The 23,027-nt window shown below is 36.8% G+C and overlaps 1 protein-coding gene across 1 annotated transcript in view; it reads right to left on the bottom strand.

Moving 5' to 3' along the window:
• xpo4 (exportin 4) overlaps nucleotides 1–18,927 on the bottom strand; it is a 63,101-nt gene extending 44,174 nt beyond the window's left edge. Inside the window, exons 1-6 of the mRNA XM_057853125.1 lie at nucleotides 18,801–18,927; nucleotides 11,952–12,057; nucleotides 9,839–9,980; nucleotides 9,623–9,761; nucleotides 9,424–9,540; nucleotides 5,366–5,519 (exon numbers count right to left, since the gene is read on the bottom strand). Of these exons, the coding sequence (XP_057709108.1) occupies nucleotides 5,366–5,519; nucleotides 9,424–9,540; nucleotides 9,623–9,761; nucleotides 9,839–9,980; nucleotides 11,952–12,057; nucleotides 18,801–18,866 (724 nt within the window). The 5' untranslated portion in view covers nucleotides 18,867–18,927. The remainder of the gene's footprint in view (nucleotides 1–5,365; nucleotides 5,520–9,423; nucleotides 9,541–9,622; nucleotides 9,762–9,838; nucleotides 9,981–11,951; nucleotides 12,058–18,800) is intronic.
• Nucleotides 18,928–23,027: the final 4,100 nt, after the last annotated feature.

Raw genomic sequence — 23,027 nt, 5'->3', positions numbered from 1 at the left:
GGAACGCATCCCGCCTTAAATCCTGCCATATGGAATAACAATCCGGCACCCGTCTCCTGTTGTCAGCGGCTCCCCAGAAGCTTTGTCTCTAATCAGGGGATAGAATGTCTTGATAGGAGCATGAAAAATAAACAAAACATTTTTGTGAATATGGGCTGAAGCGGATGAAGATTCTGATGACCCCTTCACCTCTTTTGCCCCCCAAGCTAACGCTAATGACAATACTCATTACGAGAATACCGGAATGTGAGGCCCGATCCTTCCTTGCTAAACACCAGAGTGAGGCTTCGCTACCTGGCAAGGTGGAAAGATCCAAAGAGGGAGCGTCACGCTCGAATATCAAACACGCATGCAATCCTGTCTACGACAAAGCAGATGGCGGGCCTACATATCACAGATATGTGACAGGCATGGTGGGGGAGGATGATCTGCTCTGTCACCTGACCACCACCCTCCCAGAGGCCACGAGTCAAGCCCGGTGACGAGTGACGCGGCGTGGTGCAGACACGTGGGGGGACATGCTAAACCTCCACTTGAGCAAAAAGGGACGAAGACAGACATGTCCCCCTCGTCTGGAGCGCATTTACTGGTGTTTGAAGGGCGGCGCCTGTCGACAATTACTGCGGAACTCCCTTGATGCTCATAGACTCACAGGTGGCGACGCTCATCACTAGTTTAAAACAACAGCACTTGTGTTTATTTCCATTGGACAAGGTGGCAGATACCATGAATAACTGGGGAGAGCAATTCTATCATCTCCTGAAGACGCAGAACAGTATTCTTATGAAAAGCCAATTAAAATTTTAAAAATGAATGTACCGTATTGGCCCGAATATAAGACTGTGTTTTTTCCATTGAAATAAGACTGAAAAAGTAGGGGTCATCTTATATTCGCGGTCTAGACATTATACCCATTCACGACGCTAGATGGCGTCAGAAATCATTGAAGCGATGTTCCGTCATGACAGCTCTCAGCTACTCTCAAGTTTAACTAGTTTGCATTATTTTACTGCAATGTTTTTCCTTATTCAGATTTGTTTCAAGACTACAGTTACAGTTAGACTTCACTTTGATGGTTAGTGCAGTTCTTGCAATTTTGTTGTTTTATCACAATAGATTGGTTTATTTACATTTCAAAAACCAGAAGCCATTCATTTACGAATGTGATTGCATTTTAGTTTACATATTTAAATGTGCAGATATTAAGATTTGAATGAGGCAAAAATAACATGCTTTTTCTCTCAAATAAGTTGTTATAATCATTTGTTTCAGATGTACTGTAATTATTTTCTGTATAAAATTTAATTTGGTGTTCAAAAAGTCTTTTTTTCAAACTTGATTCTTGAAAAAGAGGGGGTCGTCATAATCAGGGCCGTCTTATATTCGGGCCAATACGGTACTTGGCTGGGCATGTGACTCATACTCAGGAGTGACTTACTGTATATAATGTTAACCTTTTCATGCATGAATTATGACTAGTGCTGCACCTATTAATCGATTAGAAAAAAGATTCGAATTAACTTTTGCTGCTTCGAGTATTCGTTTATTTAAAGTGGCGTTGTAATGATTTCTTTTGAAAGTGTTTGCATTTAGTTTCATTAATTTGGGTGGATACAATAACCTCTATTGGCATCAGTGAATATGACATAACTCATTTTACATGGCTGAATCCAGCTGTTCCCTGTTTAGACCAACATTAGCCAAGTTTTTCTTTGAAATAATGTTTTTTTAATGCATTCCTAATTTAGTTTATAGGTAAATGGACAGTATTTATATAGCACATTTATCTACATTGTTACAATGCCCAAAGCACTTTACATTAGCCAACATTTAACCTTTCATGCAAACATTCACACACCAACGGTGCTGCCGCCATGCAAGGCGCTGCCAGCCCATTGAGGGCAAATTAGGGTTCAGTGCCTTGCCCCAGGGCAATTCTACAGTGGGCAGTCGTGGCCTGGAATCAAACCACTGACCCTTCGGTACCAGGACAACTCAAGCTAGCCGTTTTTGTGGGAATATCTGTTTGAACCATTTGTTAGGAGCACTGTTAAAAAAAATTAAAAATAAAAATAAAAAAAGTTAGCATTTTATAGCATTTAAGCTAGCGGACTTTTGCTATGTAAGTTAGTTCTTTTGTTGTACTTAGATCATCTTTTTTTTTTTTTTTGTACCGTTTGAGGCTAAGCTTAGGTATTTTAATTTTTTATGTTCCTTATCTGATTACTCGATTATTCGAACTAGTTCATCGATTAAGCGACAACTAAAATAATTGCTAGCTGCAGCGCTAATTATGACCTTTTTCTTTCATCTTAAAGTGTACTCATTTAACTAACTCATTGGTTGCCATTGACGTTGCTAGCAGTCCTAGCCATTTTGAATGGATAGGGTGCCCCGTCCAGTCAAAATGGATTGGACGGCTAGCAACGTCAATGGCAGTGAAAGATGAGCATTAACTGCAAGTCCTATTATGAAAAAAAAAAAAAAACTTCTTTAGAGTTACTTAAGGCCTTACCCAAAATGTATTCGTTTGTATTTATTTTAATTTAATTTAATTAACTTTAATTAACATTGCTTTCATTTAGAAATCTATTTATTATGGAGATAATACCAAAAAATTGGGGGCATATTATACATAAGTTCAGAGAATAAAACTTAATTCAAAGGGTGATCTTTGGATGCGTACTATAAGTACACTTGAACACAAGAGAGGATGTCCTTGACTGTGGATGCAAAGACATGCGGATGACTTTTCAAGTTTGTCTTTAAGATGAAACACATACAAATATACACACACACAAGCGCCGTGCATACCAAGGGGAGCCTGGAAAAAGAGGGTGTAATCTAAGGAATGATGTGTGCACACACACGCACACACACACACACACACACACACATACGTGGACATGTCTTTGAAAGTGATCTAGATCCCGTCATATGCCAGGCTGGTTAGGATTTAGGATTTGTGCTCTCAACATGAGGCCAGCTGCAAAGACAACACATGTGCATGCAAGTTACGCACTACAAAGTACATGCACACATTACTGGCTAATACACACACACAAACACACAACTACACATTATTGGAATTTTTGTAAAATGCTATCAATTGTGCATCCACATTGATGTCATAGTCGCAGAAAATTATTGATTTTTTAAAATCTAAAATAAAATTTAAAAATGAATTCAGATATTAGAAAAAGTAATTGACATTTTTATCCACAATTAAGAAGAGTTTAAGATGAATTAAAAGTTACTAAAAAATCATTTTGAATATACAGTAGTTTTGGGGGTATATTTGTAGTATTTAATGCATTTCTTAAACTGAAAACACAGGGTGATTAAAAATGAATGTGCCAAAATCACCACACATTTATTCATTTTAAAATCAGTGAAATAGAATGAATTAATGGTCATTTGATAGATGAATTATCCATGTTTTTACTGGGTGTCAATTTCAAGTTGTCTTTGTCGGAAAAATCACTCGTTTATTTACGCTCGAAATGGCGAAATGACGTTAGTTAGTTTGGGTTGTTTTTCATATCGGCTTGATGTTGTTCGTGCGGCTGGTGGTGGTCACATTGAGCACTTATAAAGCGTGAAATTAAAACTTGAAGTTATATACAATACTTGTATCCAGATTAGGGCTGTCAAAATTATGGCGTTAACGGACGGTAATTAATTTCTAAAATTAATCACGTTAAAATATTTGACGCAATTAACGCACATGCCCCTCTCAAACAGATTAAAATGACAGCACAGTGTAATGTCCACTTGTTACTTGTGTTTTTTTGGTGTTTTGTCGCCCTCTGCTGGCGCTTGTGTGCGACTGATTTTATGGGTTTCAGCACCATGAGCATTGTGTAATTATTGACATCAACAATGGCGAGCTACTAGTTTATTTTTTGATTGAAAATTTTCCAAATTTCATTAAAACGAAAACATTAAGAGGGGTTTTAATATAACATTTCTATAACTTGTACTAACATTTATCTTTTAGGAACTACAAGTCTTTCTATCCATGGATCGCTTTAACAGAACGTTAATAATGTTGATGCCATCTGGTTGATTTATTGTTATAATAAACAAATACAGTACTTATGTACTGTATGTTGAAGGTATATATCCGTCTTGTGTCTTATCTTTCCATTCCAACAATAATTTACAGAAAAATATGGCATGTTTTATAGATGGTTTGAATAGCGATTACGATTAATTAATTTTGAAGCTGTAATTAACTTGATTAAAAAATTTTAATCGTTTGACAGCCCTAATCCAGACAGTTATTGTTTTTATTTTTTTTAGTATTAGTTTTGGCACATTCTTTTTGAATCACTCTGTATAAAGAATATTGGAAGTTTTTCCAAATGTATTTAACAAAAGCATGCATTATCTTACTATTGACATTCAAAACGCCAAAGAAAACATTATTTATATGCTACAATATTCAAACATATGTACGTTTTTTTTCATTTTAATCTAAAATTATTCTCGTCTCGACATTCAAAAACAACCAGATGTTTTTAAATACTATAAAATAAAAAAATTAAAACTATCATCTTTAGACTGTTGTTGGAGCCATAACGACAGTTTCTGTTATTTATTTTAAATGTTTTTCTATTTTTTAAAACTTTTTTTTACAAACGTATTTTTTAAAAAAATCAAAACTACAGTAATAATGAAAATAATTCAAAATATATATAATAAGTAATAATATTGTAGTTTTTAATTATCAAAAATAGTCACTTGCCCTGTACTGTAATAGGATTTTATTTTTGGCAATTAATTTGTTTATCCAGATAAAAATGGTTCATATAAAGTTTTTTTCCCTCTAAAACACCACCCAAAAAATGTTTTTACTTTCACTCCACTTCACGCGCAACAGTATTTGCCATAACCATGTCATCATTCATTCATCTTCCATGCAACTTATCCTCACAAGGATCATGGGGGTGCTATAGCCTATCCCAGCTATCTATGAGCAGTAAGTGGGTACACCCTTAATTGGTTGCCAACAAATTGCAGGGCACAAGGAGACAAACAACCATTCGTGCAGACACACAAAGGTAAGGACAATTTGGAGTGTTTAATCTTCCAACCAAACACATTTTTTGGGATGTGCAAGGAAATCGAAGCACCCAAAGAAAACCCACGCAGGCACGAGAACACCATGAAAACTCCACACAGGAAGGTTGGTGCCCGGCATTGAACCATGATCTCAGAACTGTGAGACGAACTTGCTAATCACTCAACCACTGTGCCTTGTATGGTTTCATATCTCCATAATTAACATGAACGTCGCATTTTCCCTCACTCAACTACTTTGGCCTGATATGAAATGCAAGGCTAACGAAAGAAAGGATATAATTGGGCGGAAGGAAGTTCCAGCTGAGCACCTGATTGGCCAAGGCCAGGTACCGTTGGAAGACGCACGACATCTGAGCGCTGATGTTCTCCCGCTGGCTGAACTCCTGCAGAACCTCCATTGTCAGGGCAAAAATCTGACGCAGGCCCTCCTCCTGTTACAACAAGACAACCTATTTTTAGTCTCTCAATGTGGAAATTTGCATTGTTTTAGCAGCATTAGTGGATACAGGACACACATACAATTACTACCCAAATATTTGGATCAGGTAGAAACACAAGCATGCACAAGTAGGCCTACACCATGCGGTAGGAGGGGAGTTGCTCCAATTCAGGGTTGTTTTAAATTACAATCACAAACACACAAATATAATATAACACAACTAATATTTTTAAGTCAACGCCTCAGATATAGGAAATAAGAATTTAAAAAATATATCAATACAGAAAATAAAAAAAACAAACTTATTTTGCTCTCAGGATATTATTTGACTGAATATATTAAGATAAATTAGATATATTAAGATAAATTTAAAAATTAAAACATAATAAACTAGAATAATACTTTTTATGTTATCACACCACTAAACAAAATGTTTATTTTCATTACCCGTTACTGGTAATTACAATTATTTTTTTAAAAATCATTTGTAATGTAATCTGAATTTCAATCATGAATAATGATTGTTGAGTTTTTCGATGCTTTTAAATTAAAGTAGGAATTAAATACATAGTACATTTTTAAACATCTTTTTGATCATATTATTGTACCAATAATTTTACTTGCGACTTTTTAAACACAAAATGTAAAGACGTCGTTCAATGTTCATTAAAAGTGATGAAACGCATTTTTAGCTATAGAAAATGATAAACAAAGTTACACTTGCATAGCGCCATCTACCTACTGGTGATGTGGTTCAGTATCTTACATCAGGGTAGAGAATCGAACCCATAACCTCTGGGTTGGGGATCGACTACTCTACCACTGAGCTACGCCACTCCTTGAAGAAAAACATTTTATCAGAAATTTCTGACTGAATTTATGCATACTGTAGATTCTATCATTTAAATAATATTGTTTTACACACTAATAATAGTTATACAAATAATTTTACACTGCTGGCCAAAAGTATTGGCACCCTTGCAATGGCGTACCGCAAGCAACACGTCACTTCCGCTCATTAATATTCATGACATTAGCTTCTGTTGCTAAGTAGGGACAAGCCACCGTTCGTCCCTAATAGGAAATGAATGGAAATCGTGTACGAAGGAGATGTTTACAGAGCTAAACCTACCAATTCTCTCCGAAAATGATGTTCCTGGTGCCAAATTCACTGGCAAAGATGTGGAAGAACATAAAAATGTTCAGTTAAAGAGATGGCTTGAGTGTCAAAGGCTGAAAAAGACGAAAAAAAAAAAACGAGCCGACCTAAGCATAGCCTTGGTTTTTTATCGACGCGACTGACAATGACATTCTCCTGTTTCAACAAGCTATCCTTTACCATCAGCCCTGTCTTTCTTATATATCCTCTGGTTGTCCTACGTCTCTGACCGTTCTTGGGGGTAATTTAGTTAGGTTTGTGTAGCGATCGCAAATGCTACTCAGTGACAGCCAACGAACACTTTTAATTTTTTCATTGATAACAAATATTAATTCTTTATTTACACTTCCCACTTACTAAAGTTGTTTTTTATGTATATATACATATATATATATATACACACACAACAGAAACGGTAACAGTGGCAGTAAGATACCATTGTAATTCTTTTCAGGTCATTCATTGTCAGACAGAAGCAGTACGGCACAACGTTACGCTAAAGAAATACGTTAAAAATATAAAAATGGCTTACCTCTTTGTCCTCTGAAAGACCATGCCAACCCAACAAAATGTTTACTGCATATGAAATGTGAATGGATTCACTGAGCTGGTGTTAAAGTCCGCGCAAGTTGATTCGGTCTTCACATTTTTTCCTCCCGAGTTTTTGGTTTCCGGAAACATATGAAGAAAACATCCTCATGTGTCGTAATGTCTAGAGTCGTTTCTACAAGTTCCAAAAAAGCAATGCGTGATCGGCATGTTCGTTTTTGAAAGATTAACGGTGAAAAGTAGCACAAATTACGTTGTTTCTAATTCTATGCGAGGGCGGGTCTATAATGTCCCACTTGGGCATTACTTCCGCTTTACGATGCGACGTCACGGTCTAGAAATAGCATGCGTGCGGTACGCCATTCTGTCAGATAATGCTCAATTTCTCCCAGAAAATGATTGCAATTATAAATGCTTTGGTAGTAATATCTTTATTTTGCTTGCAATGAAAAAAAAAAACACAAAAGAGAATGGAAAAAAAAACCATTAAATCATTATCATTTTACACAAAACTCCAAAAATGGGCCAGACAAAAGTATTTGCACCCTCAGCCTATTACTTGGTAGCACAACCTTTGGACAAAATATTTGCGAACAACCACTTCTGGTATCATCAATAAGTTTGTTAAAATGCTCTGCTGGAATTTTAGACCATTCTTCTTTGGCCAACTGCTCCAGGTCTCAGATTTGAAGGGTGCCTTCTCCAAACTGCCATTTTCAGATCTCTCTACAAGTGTTCTATAGGATTCAGGTCTGGACTCATTGCTGGCCACTTTAGAAGTCTCCAGTGCTTTCTCTCAAACCATTTTCGAGTGCTTTTTGAAGTGTGTTTTGGGTCATTGTCCTGCTGGAAGACCCATGAGGGAGACCCAGCTTTTTCACACTGGGCCCTAGATTATGCTTCAAAATTTGTTGTTAGTCTTCAGACTTCATAATGCCATGCACACGGTCAAGCAGTCCAGTGCCAGAGGTGGCAAAGCAAACGTGAAAAATCAGGGAACCTCCGCCATGTTTGACTGTGGGGACCTTGTTCTTTTCTTTGAAGGCCTCGTTTTTTTTTTCCTTGTATACTGTAAGTTGATGCCTTTTCCCAAAAAGCTCTACTTTTGTCTCATCTAACCAGAGAACATTCTTCCAAAACATTGTCTCTGGGTCAGAAGTGGGGACTTCCTGGGTATCCTACCATAAAGCCCCTTTTCATTCAGACGCCGACGGATAGTACGGGTTGACCGTTTTGTACCCTCAGACTGCAGGACAGCTTGAACTTGTTTGGATGTTAGTTGAGGTTCTTTATCCACCATCCGCACAATCTTTCATTGAAATCTCTCGTCAATTTTTCTTTTCCGTCCATATCTAGGGAGGTTAGCCACAGTGCCATGGGCTTTACACTTATTGATGAGACTGCACACGGTAGACACAGCAACATTCAGGTCTTTGGAGATGGACTTGTAGCCTTGAGATTGCCCACGTTTTCTCACAATTTTGCTTCTCAAGTCCTCAGACAGTTCTTTCTTCTTTTTCTCCATGCTCAATGTGGTACACACAAGGACACAGGACAGAGGTTGAGGCAACTTTAATCCATTTTAACTGTCTGCACGTGTGATTTAGTTATTGTTACCACCTGTTATGTGCCACAGGTAAGTACCAGGTGCTGTGAATTAACAAAATTAGAGACGCATCACATGATTTTTCAAAGGGTGCCAATCCTTTTGTCTGGCCCATTTTCTGGAGTTTTGCGCAAAAATGATAATGATTTTTCCATTCTCTTTTGTGTTTTTTCATTGCAAGCAAAATAAATGAAGATATTACTACCAAAGCGTTTGTAATTGAAATCATTTTCTGGGAGAAACTGAACATCTGACAGAATTGCAGGGGTGCCAATACTTTTGGCCCGCAGTTTAGCTACAGCTTACAGAGTATATATTTTCAATTGAAAATTTTTTTAAGTATCTTTAAAATTAATTTTATTTTGAAAATATCTTGATTTTTAATGAACATTTGATATATTTTTAAATTAAGTATTTTGTTTTTATCTTTTTCATGAAATACATGAACTTTATTTTTAATTCACAACACCCATAAAACTAATTTGTTGGTTCCTGCCTATGTACTTCACTTTGCAGTTGTTTTAGTGCCCAAGATATCAAGATGTTGATTTGCTTTGTTTAAATGACTGAATGAATTTGAACCTGGAAGAGTCTTTTGCAGCTTCCGTGGAACTCCATGCTGAGCCCGATGCTGCTGGTCTTGCTGGAGCTGGAGAACTCACTGAGCAAGGCGGTCAGAATGGAACACGCTAGGGTTTGCTGCAATTAAACCAAAACACAGTCAGAATCCAACCTTGCGCCGCCACCTAGTGGCCATCCGATTAACTGCAGTGGGCATTACCACATTAGGGTTCCCGCTGCTGATGAGCTGGCCCACTTCCAGGAAGATACTTTTGCAGCTGACAGTTTTGTCTAGGGTGCCACGCTTGACGATGACTGCCACCGCCAGCAACATCTGTTCACGCACGTACTTCTGCAAGCTGAATCAACAACATAAAATTGTTTTGAGTTTCCATATTAACAACACATCTGGATCTTTTTGGTAGTGCCTCCATACTTTGGTCTGTGCAGCACGTATGTGAGCAGAAAAGCTCGCAGGGACTCGATGGCAGCTTTCTCAAGCAGGATCCACTCCCGCACCACCGCCTCCATGATAGCGGTGGCTGCCTCGAACAGCACGTAATCCACCTTGCTGCTCTCTGAAACACCAAGCGCACACGCCCAAAAATGAGTCTCAATAGACGTGAAAACATCACATGAGTGTTCATTTGAGGGGGGGAAAAAAAGAGGAAGAAAATAATACATATTAAACTCATGATTACTAAAAGTGCAACTTTTTTTCTACAACAAAATAGGGCTGTCAAAATTATCGCGTTAACGGGCGGTAATTTAAAAAAAAAAAATTAATCATGTTAAAATATTTGACGCATTTAACGCACATGCCCCGCTAAAACAGATTAAAATGACAGCACATTGTCATGGCCACTTGTTACTTGTGTTTTGTCGCCATCTGCTGGCACTTGAGTGCGACTGATTTTATGGGTTTCAGGCTTTCAGCACCATGAGCCTTGTGTAATTATTAGGGATGTCGAACGATTAAAATTTTTAATCGAGTTAATTACAGCTTAAAAATTAAGTAATCGTAATTATTCGCAATTCAAACCATCTATAAAATATGCCATATTTTTCTGTAAATTATTGTTGGAATGGAAAGACACAAGATGGATATATCCATTCAACATACAGTATATAAGTACTTTTATTTTCTTTATTATAACAATAAATCAACAAGATGGCATTACCATTATTAACATTCTGTTAAAGCGATCCATGGATAGAAAGACTTGTAGTTCTTAAAAGTTAAATGTTAGTACAAGTTATAGAAATTTTATATTAAAACCCCTCTTCATGTTTTGGTTTTAGTAAAATTTGTAAAATTTTCAATCAAAAAATAAACTAGTAGCTCGCCATTGTTGATGTCAATAATTTGCACAATGCTCATGGGTGCTGAAGCCTATAAAATCAGTCGCACCCAAGAGCCAGCAGAGGGCGCCGAAACTCCGAAAAACACAAGTACACATTTCACTGTGCTGTCATTTTATTGTGTTTGAGCGGGGCATTTGTGCGTTAATTGTGTCAAATATTTTAACGTGATTAATTTTAAAAAATTAATTACCGCCCGTTAACGCGATAATTTTGACAGCCCTAGTAATTATTGACTTCAACAATGGCGAGCGAGCGGAGCAACTAGTTTATTTTTTAATTGAAAATTTAACAAATTTTATTAAAACGAAAACATTAAGAGGGGCTTTAATATAAAATTTCTATAACTTGTACTAACATTTATCTTTCAAGAACTACAAGTCTTTCTAGCCATTTAGCCGCTTTAACAGAATGTTAATAATGTTAATGCCATCTTGTTGATTTATCGTCTTTTTAAACAAATACAGTACTTATGTACAGTATGTTGAATGTATATATCCGTCTTGTGTCTTATCTTTCCATTCCAACAAAATTGACAGAAAAATATGGCATATTTTATAAATGGTTTGAATTGCGATTAATTACGATTAATTAATTTTTAAGGTGTGATTAACTCGATTAAAAATTTTAATCGTTTGACAGCCGTACAACAAAACAAATATGACTTTTTCGATAATAAAAAAAAAAACATACCGGACGAAAATGACAACAACAAAAAAAACACTTGGGAAAAATAACTTTATAAAATGACTTCAAGTAAGATTTTGAGCATGTTTTGGTAAATCAAATGACTTGATCTTTTACAAAAAGATTACTAACATACTGTATATAAATATGACTATCGTTATAAAAATACATTTTAAAAATTTACAACTTGATTCAAGTTTGCCTTTTTTCCTCAAATCTTATGAGGGGTCTGCTAATAAAAGCATGCTCAAAAAACTAACATGGAAACCTAAAAGTGGAAGTTTTTTTGTAGTGGGTTCCAAACTATTTTTCCCCCCACCCCTCAAAAAATATGGCTACTTATAGTTTTCCTTTTTTTTTTGTCAGATAAAAAAATACTTGAAAAGGGCTATATTCTGTTTTATTCAAACATTTTTAACCAACAGTTGAAAAATATTTTTTCGTGAGTTGCTTGACACTGAAGTTGGTATATTAATAAGAAGATAATCATGCCGCCTCACCTAAGATGTGTTTACAAATGGCAAAGGGTGACTTGGACTTTCTGAAGGAGAGGAAGACATGCTCGGCTTGTTGGCGCTGTTCTGTGCTCACCATTGACGGTGGTGCCTGAAAAACACAAAAAACAACTTGTTTTGGTTAAATGACTTGAGAAAAGTGGTTAAGTTATAAAAATTAAGATGTAAAAGTTTGGAAGGATAAAAGACACAAATATTGGTCGAAATTCCAATAGAGTTCCATTCCAACATCCTGAGACCACCAATTTCACGTCAGGACATACTAATTGTGATGGGCTGAATCTAGGGGCCAACATTTGCACTTCTAATGCACATCGGGCTAGTTTTAAATTTGAAGGTACATCAGTTTAAAACTAGCTTATTTACCAAAGCAACTTTACAAAAGTTGCTGCAAGCTTAACTCATTTTGCAGTTTTTTTTTTTTTTTTTAATCAATAATTTGTTTGGTTAAATAAACATGCTTTACCCATTTAAACTGTTCATATTCTTCAACGTGTTTTTCACACTTTCACTGAAAATGACTATCGACTCCAAATACTGGTCATCATGAGCCTCCTGAACTACAGTGGGGCAAATAAGTATTTAGTCAACCACTAATTGTGCAAGTTCTCCCACTTGAAAATATTAGAGAGGCCTGTAATTGTCAACATGGGTAAACCTAAACCATGAGAGACAGACTGGGAAAAAAAACAACAGAAAATCACATTGTTTGATTTTTAAATAGTTTATTTGCAAATCATGGTGGAAAATAAATATTTGGTCTATACCAAAAGTTCATCTCAATACTTTGTTATGTACCCTTTGTTGGCAATAACAGAGGCCAAACATTTTCTGTAACTCTTCACAAGCTTTTCACACACTGTTGCTGGTATTTTGGTCCATTCCTCCATGCAGATCTCCTCTAGAGCAGTGATGTTTTGGGGCTGTCGTTGGGCAACACGGACTTTCAACTCCCTCCTCTCCCCTTGGCGTCAAAATGATAACAAGAACGGGGAGCAAAAATCCCAGAACCACACGGGGGGACCTAGTGAATGACCTACAGAGAGCTGGGACCACAGTAACAAAGGCTACTACCAGTAACACAATGCGCCGCCAGGGACTCAAATCCTGCACTGCCAGACGTGTCCCCCTGCTGAAGAAAGTACACGTCCAGGCCCGTCTGCGGTTCGCTAGAGAGCATTTGGATGATCCAGAAGAGGACTGGGAGAATGTGTTATGGTCAGATGAAACCAAAATAGAACTTTTTGGTAGAAACACAGGTTCTCTTGTTTGGAGGAAAAAGAATACTGAATTGCACCATACCCACTGTGAAGCATGAAGGTGGAAACATCATGCTTTTGGGGCTGTTTTTCTGCAAAGGGACCTGTGTAAAGGAAAGAATGAATGGGGCCATGTATCGAGAGATTTTGAGTGAAAATTTTCTTCTGTCAGCAAGGGCATTGAAGATGAGACGTGGCTGGGTCTTTCAGCATGACAATGATCCCAAACACACAGCAAGGGCAACAAAGGAGTGGCTTCGTAAGAAGCATTTGAAGGTCCTGGAGTGGCCTAGCCAGTCTCCAGGTCTCAACCCCATAGAAAATCTGCAGAGGGAGTTGAAAGTCCGTGTTGCCCAACGACAAAACATCATTGCTTTAGAAGAGATCTGCATGGAGGAATGGGCCAACATACCAGCAACAGTGTGTGAAAAGCTTGTGAAGAGTTACAGAAAACGTTTGGCCTCCATTATTGCCAACAAAGGTTACATAAAAAAGTATTGAGATGAACTTTTGGTATTGACCAATTACTTATTTTCCACCATGATTTGCAAATAAATTCTTTAAAAATCAAACAATGTGATTTTCTGTTTTTTTTCAACGTTCTGTCTCTCATGGTTGAGGTTTAACCATGTTGACAATTACAGGCCTCTCTAATATTTTCAAGTGGGAGAACTTGCACAATTAGTGGTTGACTAAATACTTATTTGCCCCACTGTACGTACTACTAATCGGTATCAGCATCGTTCGAGAAAAACACATGTACTGTACTTGATGTATAATAGTAACGTTATAACTAGGGCTGTCAAACAATTACAAATTTTAATCGAGTTAATCACAGCTTAAAAATTAATTAATCGTAATTAATCGCAATTCAAACCATCTATAAAATATGCCATATCTTTCCTGTAAATTATTGTTGGAATGAAAGATAGGACACAAGACGGATATATACATTCAACATACTGTACATAAGTACTGTATTTGTTTATTATAACAAATCAGCAAGATGGCATTAACATTAACATTCTGTTAAAGCGATCCATGGATAGAAAGACTTGTAGTTCTTAAATGATAAATGTTAGTACTGTACAAGTTATAGAAATTTTATATGAAACCCCTCTTAATGTTTTCGTTTTGATAAAATTTGTAAAATTTTCAATGAAAAAATATAAAGTAGCTCGCCATTGTTTTTTTTGTTTTTTTTTTTAAAACCTGTCCTGTTCAACTGTTTGACACAGAGTATGGAAGTCTAAGTGCCCGGATAGTCAGAACAGTTTTAATGTTTCACATTGAGAGTCTGACATACTCCCATTGTGATCACTCAACAAACCTCGTTTATTATGACAAAGCAGCGAACAGGGAGGGGTTATGGGGGAGCAGAAGAAAAGAATCACAAGAAAGAAAAACACAAACTACAACAAGAAATACATTGAACATCTAGACCTAGCTAAGTAGCTCGCCACTGTTGATGTCAATAATTACACAATGGTCATGGTGCTGAAACCCATAAAATAAGACGCACCCAATCGCCAGCAGAGGGCGACAAAACACCAAAAAAACACAAGTAACAAGTGGACATGACACTGTGCTGTCATTTTAATCTGTTTGAGCGGGGCATTTGCGTTAATTGGGTCAAATTTTTTACCGTGATTAATTTTTTAAAAATTAATTACCGCCCGTTAGAATTATCGCGCTGACAGCCCTAGTTATAACACATTAACACATAAAATTTATCATGTTAGAATGCTAAATCAAGCTCATTAAAATGTTTGATCATGTGATAAGATTAAAATTATCATGCTGTGTGACACTAAATTCTATTTTCTGATGTTTTGACTTTTCTCTCACAGAAAAGCTGACATGTGTTGGGAGGTATATATAATTAGCTTAGGGAGTTACAGTATATTGCTATTTTATGGAGGGAGCGACTTTGTTCTGGTCTATATGAAAAGGTGGCGATACCTAGGGAAAGTTCAGGGGAGCATGCGGTTAGCTTTGGGATGCTCCATGGACGTCTAGAACTCTAAACGGTTAGCATCGAGGTCTCCAGGATACTTAAGTATCTACTAAATGTTTCACCCTTTAACACCGAACGTGTTGGCGGTGACACGTTTATGCATATCATCTCCGAAGCCTCGTCACGCTGTAATTACGTCACCCACATGCCGCTGGCTGGTCTCATTTGAAAGTGCGGAAGTTGAGGTCCACACCAGTTTTTATCTGAAGTCAATCTCGACCAAGTAAAACGGGAGATAATGTCATTTGAGTTTTATAGTTTTATTGCACTAATAAATAAGCATTAAAACGCTGCATGGACCATGTGTTTATCTCCATATTTCCACCATTTCTTGTCCATTTTCCAAACCGAAAGCCGCACGAAAGACTACATATCCCAGGAGCCATTGTGAGGTCAAGAAGGACGAACCGAATGTGAAAATTTTTAATAACTTGCCGAGCGAGGCACCATCTAAGGAAAGGGAGGCATGGGAGCGAGCGACGGCCCGTTGGATTGAGCGAGCAACTTTGAAACGTGCGAAATGAATCAAAAACTAAATTTAGCACAAGCAAACGCTGTAAACGTATTATTTCATCAACTCAAGGAAGAGGATGAGCCGCATTTGTCGCTGTTTTCCTCAGATGAGTTGGCGAGTTAGAAGAGTGACAGGCTGACAGCAGTGCGCAAACGGCGGAAGTGTGGGCTGTGTGACGTAGCTCCGTGTCCTGTTCAAGAAGAGACTTTGAGTCGCATTCCTGAAAAAATTGAACTGAAGTAGTTTGTCAATATTTTTGAAAATACTTTTTTTCAATGTTATATTTGATTTTTTTCCTTCACTAACAAACTTTTCAATTTGTATATAGATATGAGTGTTCGAGAAGCTTGATTGCATGTATATACTTTTGGTTAGGTGATGGGTACAAAAAGATAAAAATATATCCTCCAAACCCTTTTTGTGTTAGATTATATATATATATATATCATCTATGGCGGAAAACACTCCGGTGAGTTGAAGTTCCGCTCTGAGACCCCCAATTTGGCCAGATTTCAAAATTGTCCATATGCATGTGTGAAACATCATTGGAAAGCTTAATATCTCAATTTTCTGGGGGAAGAAAAATTTCGAACAGGAGGGCATTTAAAAAAATTAAACTGCAAAACCCTAACAAAAGGTGAGAGCACGCAAGAGCATAATTAAAGACACCATGATTTTAACGAGATATTATCACGTACTTACCTCTTTTTGATCCAAAAACTCCATGTAACATGTATCATCGAATGTCAAGACACAGCTGTGAATGGCCATAGTCGGATTTTTGGCGGATTTTATTGGTGAAACATGGTCATATAACAAGGGTCGCGATGCAGAAATCCCAGACACCAAGGAGTGGTCGAGATGTTCATTTTCATATATTTACTCTTTTAAACTTTTTTTTTTCAATTTTTCTTTGTTTGGATCGATTATTTATCATCTAACATATCGGAGAAAATGCAACAGTAAGAAAAAAAATACAATTAAGCGATAGTTATGAGGTAGATATCCGTGACTTTTTTACAGACACCATTTTTTTCATTGTGACATAATTTGTATAAAAGTTTAACATATGCGAGTGAATAATTTTTTAAAGTCTTTTTTTAAACAATATATTAGACATCAATTAATGTGTCTAAGCTAAAAATCACATACATTTTGAATAATATAATTTATTACCTTCATTTTATGGCTGGGTTGAACAAAAGCGGTTGCGCGACATCCGTAAACGGGGTTTTCCAGGGTAAAACGGACAAATTAAAAGTAGTTCAGGGGCATAATGCGCCATGAATCTACTCTAGCAGCATATACATTGTTCTATCAAACACAGCAGTTCTTTTGGCTTAAAATACAGCACAACGCACATGCCCCGCTCAAACATATATGGCGGAAAACACAGTCAAGACTGAAAAAGCAGTTTCTGCTCTTGCACTTCTCTTTAAAAGAAACTGCTGTATTTTAAGCCAAAACAACTGTTGTGTTTGATAGAACAATATGTCTATATGCTGCCATAGCAGATTCATGGCACATTAAGCTCCAGAACTATTTTTAATTTGCCCGTTTTACCCTGAAAACCCCCGTTTACAGACATCGCACAACCGTTTTTGTTTCAACCCACCCATGAAAACAAGTAATCATATTTATTATTCAAAATGTCATTTTTAGCTTAGAATCATTAATTGATGTCAAATATTTCGTTTAAAAAAATAAACGACTTAAAAAAAATTATTCACTCGCATATTTTAAACTTTTACAAAAATTATGTCACAATGAAAAAATTGGTGTCTGTAAAAAAGTCACGGATATCTTCCTCATAACTATCGGTTAATTGTATTTTTATTGTTACTATCGCATTTTCTCCGATATGTTAGATGAAAAATAATCGATCCAAACAAAGAAAAATTGAAAAACAATATTTAAAAGGGTAAATATATGAAAAAGAACATCTCAACTACTCCTTGATGTCTGCGATTTCTGCATCGCGACCCTTGTTATATTACCATGTTTCACACATACAATCCCCCAAAAATCCAGCTTTGGCCATTCACAGCTGTGTCTTGACACTCAGTGATACATGCCACGTGGAGTTTTCGGATCAAAACAAGATAAGTACGCGATAATATCTCGTTAAGTCATGGCGTCTGTAATTCTGCTCTCACGTGTTCTCACCACCAGATAGGGTTTTGCTGTTTAATTTTTTTTTTTTTTTTTTTTTCCAAATGCCCTCCTGTTCAAAATTTTTCTTCCCCAAGAAAAGTGAGATTTTAAGCTTTCCAATGATGTATCACACGTCATATCGGACAATTTTGAATTCTGGTCAAATTGGGTGTCTCAGAGCGGAACTTCAAGTCACCTGAGTGTTTTCCGCCATATATTATTTTTTTCACTATTTTGTACTGTATATAACCTGTTTTGGCCATAGTATGTGTAAAGAAACCGCATATGAACATACCTGCTGTTTGTATTGAATTGTCAAACATAAAACTGTTCAGTCTTATTTTTTCTATTGAATGTTTATCCTGACAAGTTGAATAAATATCATCAAGCTTCAAAACGGTTGGTCGAGCATGTTTGGTTGTCAATGGGACATTTTTTAAAAAAGATTTTGGGAATTTTTGGGTCCAAAATGTTGATTATAATTGGTCAGTGAAGAAAGCAACAGTTTGGACATGAAGGTTATGGTGTCCTGAAAAAAGGGACCCAACCTGGCCATAGTGAACATTTTTTTTCTTTGAAATATAAAAACAACATCAGAGCCATGCAAATTCGGCCAAAATAGGCTTAGGTGGCAAAGGGTTAATCAGGCAAACGGGTATAGTATCGGCGGGTCTGAACTCAAGCCAAGGCCGAATATCGTGGCCAGAATTCGGGATGGAAAATGTGAAAAGAAGCAGCTTGACCACGCATCGCTCCGGTTCCCGCTCAGGTTCAAAGTCTCGCCATTAAAAGATGGCAATTAGGGAACCCTCGCGAGACTAGCCTAGCCTCGAAACATTTGAGCAAAGTTCGCGTCACGTCGGCCGTGATGAAAACATATCACGTCTCACCATTAAAACTTTGGCAGCGCTTTCCAGCTGTGTGATGACTTCTGCTGCACCCAGCGCCGCCATCATGGATGCCGGGCCCTTAAAGATGACGTAAACGCGCAGGGCATTGTGGGTAACATGCTTCTGCCCGATGTGCCCTGCCGTCAGATTGTCATGGAGAGTGCGTCACTGTGTAGTCAATGGAGATTGTGATTTTACAATTAAATTCTTTTCAAAGGCCTCTGGATTAATATTAAACCTAAAAAATGTGATTTGTTGCCAATTCATGATTCTCATCTGAAAATAATTCATAACATACCAGTAAATTCAACAGTTAAATACTTGGGAATACACATTTCGAAGGATGCTGAAATTTTAAATAAGCTTTATATCTGGAACAATTTAGAAAAATGTAGATCACTTTCAAATATCTGGTCTCAAAGAGACATCTCTATCATAAGTGGAATATTTCTCAAGAAGATGGAATGCCTCTCTCAATTCATTTACCCAGCCTATTCTCTACCACTTTCAAAAAAAGTGATCAAATCAATAAATCAGGCTAATTTCAATTACATTTGAAATAGAAAAGCACACTACATTAGAAAATGTATCGAAAATGTCTTTGATTAAAGATTATGAGAAAAGAGGCCTTAGAGCCTTAGAGCTATTGATATTGATTGTATTAATGGGACTATTAAAATTAATTGGTTGTGATCCTTTTTGAAGAACCAGAACAAATTATGGTTTCACATCCCAAACTACATTTTTAACAAGTTAGGAGGTATTGAATTCCTTTTGAGATGTGATTTGACCTTAAAAATATTCCCATGAAACTATCTACGTACCATCAACAGGTTCCGCAGTATTGGAGAATGATCTATAAACACAATTTCAGTCCCCACAATACCCCATTATGGAACTGTCGATGTATTCTATTAAAAAATAAATCAATACTTTATCAAAATTGGTTAGAGGTAGGAATTTGGTCAGTGATGCACCTCTCGGATGATTCTGGAAATATAGCATCTTTTGAAAGCCTATTTTCCGAACATAATTGGATTGATAAAAAGCAGTATCAAAATCTTAGCAATACCCCAGTCGAAATATTAAGATGTCTCATAATTTGTTTCAAATGAAGCTAGAGTCAACACCTCCTTCGCTTTTGTTAAATGGACACAATATCAGTGATTGTAAATTACCAAATGTCAAAATTCGGAAATTTTTTGTGGACGAAGTGTATCCATTTCGTAGAACAGAACTTCAATCATGCAATTTTTTTTTCTAAAAAAAGATGTTGAAATTATGAGATCCAAATTCTTTAAGGTTCCAATTTTACCAAAGGCAAAAGAAGTCCATTATAAAATTAACAAAGTGTACCCCTCTTCACAATTTTTAAGGCTCCATTTTAATTTGAACTGCAAGAACTGTATTTTTTTTGTAATGAAGACATTGAAACGACTGACCATTTATTTTTTGATTGTAAATTTATTAATTAATTCTGGGAAGATTTGTATCACGGGTTATTTCCCAAATTGGCAAATTTATTAGTTTCACAAAGAACAAATGTTTTGTATGGTATCTCTGTATTAGAGTCATCGCACGACCTAGCCATCAACACAATTATAAGTCTTGGAAATTTTTTCTTACATAAGAATAAATATTTCAAATCTATTCCAAATTTTAATATTTTTCACAAAGAATTATATCATTATTTTTCTTCTTTAAATATATGAAGGGAAAAAATGCTTTGAAATTGTGTGAAATTGTTGAAGAGCTTGACTTGGCTAGTAGACCCAAGAATTTTTTTTTTTTTTTTTTCAGTTTTCTCTCTTTTTTTATTTTGCAGTTATATGCAATTGTAATTTCTGATGTTATATTCATGATTATTAATTAGGCTTCTCTGTTTCGTTTAAAGTTGTTTAACATTGTACCATGCCACTTATGTTGTAATGTTTGTTGTTTAATATAAATAAATAAATACATTCAAAAAAGGCAGATTTTCAAACCCCTTGATGTTTCATAAACGTCAGCGATGCAGTAAATTAACTCTATCCTTAAAACGTTTTTTCAGTGTTCAGCCAAAATTAAACCACGTTGATATGGTTTGTTATACTAAACCATTTGCAAATCCGTCAAGGATCCAGCGAGTTAAATTATTTTAGTGGAGAAAATCCCTTGCCTCAATTTCTCCGACGTAAAATGGCTGCTCGCTACTTACGCCGCTGGTTCCACTTTCCAACTTTCCAAAACTGTCCAACACCATAATGATGATAACATGTTCTAAACCACCAACGATTGTGATTTAACCTTAACAAAATTACAATACTGTATCTAAACACTTTTTTTAAAACCTCAATCCCTAAAAAAAAAATAAAAATAAAATACAAACCGTGATTAAAAACAAAAACTTTGTAGAACACTATGAAGGGCTTCCATAGTGTTCCATAGTATTCCCGCCCCCAAAAAAACGAATCATAGAATACTGTTCCGAATTATCATGTATATACTAGTCCTTCTCAACAAATTAGCATATTGTAATAAAGTTCATTATTTTGTGTAATGTACTGATAAACATTAGACTTTCATATATTTTAGATTCATTACACACAACTGAAGTAGTTCAAGCTTTTTAATGTTTTAATATTGATTGTTTTGGCAAAAAAGTCAAGAAAAACCAAAACTCCCTATCTCAAAAAATTAGCATATTTCATCCGACCAATACAAAAAAAGTGTTTTTAATACAAAAAAAGTCAACCTTTAATTAATTATACCAGCTATGCACTCAATACTTGGTCAGGAATCCTTTTGCAGAAATGACTGCTTTAATGCAGCGTGGCATGGAGGCAATCAGCCTGTGGCACTGCTGAGGTGTTATGGAGGCCTAGGATGCTTCGATAGTGGCCTTAAGCTCATCCACAGTGTTGGGTCTGGTGTCTCTCAACTTCCTCTTCACAATATCCCACAGATTCTCTATGGCAGTGGTGTCCAAACTATTCCACATAGGGCCGCAGTGGGTGCTGGATGTCATTCCTACAAAACAAGACGACATCTTTTCACCAATCTGGTGTCTCACAAGTGTAATCAGTTGACTGCAGTCAGGTGTTGGTTGTTTTAGCACAAACTTCAGTGGTTAAACTGTCTGTGCTCGATTAGTAGGAACAAAAACCAGGACCCACAGCGGCCCTTGAGGACAGGTTTGGACACCCATGCTCTATGGGGTTCAAATCAGGAGAGTTGGCAGGCCAATTGAGCACAGTAATGCCATGGTCAGTCAACCATTTACCAGTGGTTTTGGCACTGTGAGCAGGTGCCAGGTCGTGCTGAAAAATGAAATCTTCATCTCCATAAAGCTTTTCAGCAGATGGAAGCATGAAGTGCTCCAAAATCTCTTGATAGCTAGCTGCATTGACCCTGCCCTTAATAAAACACAGTAGACCAACACCAGCAGATGACATGGCACCCCATACCATCACTGACTGTGGGTACTTGACACTGGACTTCAGGCATTTTGGCATTTCCTTCTCCCTGGTCTTCCTCCAAACTCTGGCACCTTGATTTCCGAATGACATGCAAAATTTGCTTTCATCTGAAAAAAGTACTTTGGACCACTGAGCAACAGTCCCGTTCTGCTTCTCAGCAGCCCAGGTCAGGCGCTTCTGCCGGGGTTTCAGGTTCAAAAGTGGCTTGACCTGGGAAATGCGGCACCTGTAGCCCATTTCCAGCACACGCCTGTGCACGGTGGCTCTGGATGTTTCTACTCCAGACTCAGTCCACTGTTTCTGCAGGTCCCCCAAGGTCTGGAATCGGCCCTTCTCCTCAATCTTTCTCAGGGTGCGGTCACCTATTCTGGTTGTGCAGCATTTCCTTCCCACAAAGGTGCCTTGAGATACAGCACTCTGGGAACAGCCTATTCGCTCAGAAATTTCTTTCTGTGTCTTAGCCTCTTGCTTGAGGGTGTCAATCATGGCCTTCTGGACAGCAGTCAGGTCGGCAGTCTTGCTCATGATTGCGGTTTTGAGTAATGAACTAGGCTGGGAGTTTTTAAAAGCCTCAGGAATCTTTCGCAGGGGTTTTGAGATAATTCGTTGATTCAGATGATTAGGTTAGTAGCTTCTATAGACTACCTTTTCATGATATGCAAATTTTTTGAGATGGGAATTTTTGGGTTTTCTTGACTTTTTTGCCAAAATGATCAATATTAAAACAATAAAAGGCTTGAACTACTTCAGTTGTAATGAATCTAAAATA

The sequence above is a fragment of the Corythoichthys intestinalis genome, chromosome 12 (assembly GCF_030265065.1).
Source record: "Corythoichthys intestinalis isolate RoL2023-P3 chromosome 12, ASM3026506v1, whole genome shotgun sequence".
NCBI classification, from domain to species: Eukaryota; Metazoa; Chordata; class Actinopteri; order Syngnathiformes; family Syngnathidae; genus Corythoichthys; species Corythoichthys intestinalis.
The sequence above is the reverse complement of the archived record's forward strand: the minus strand, read 5'-3'. Positions and strand labels throughout refer to the sequence as shown.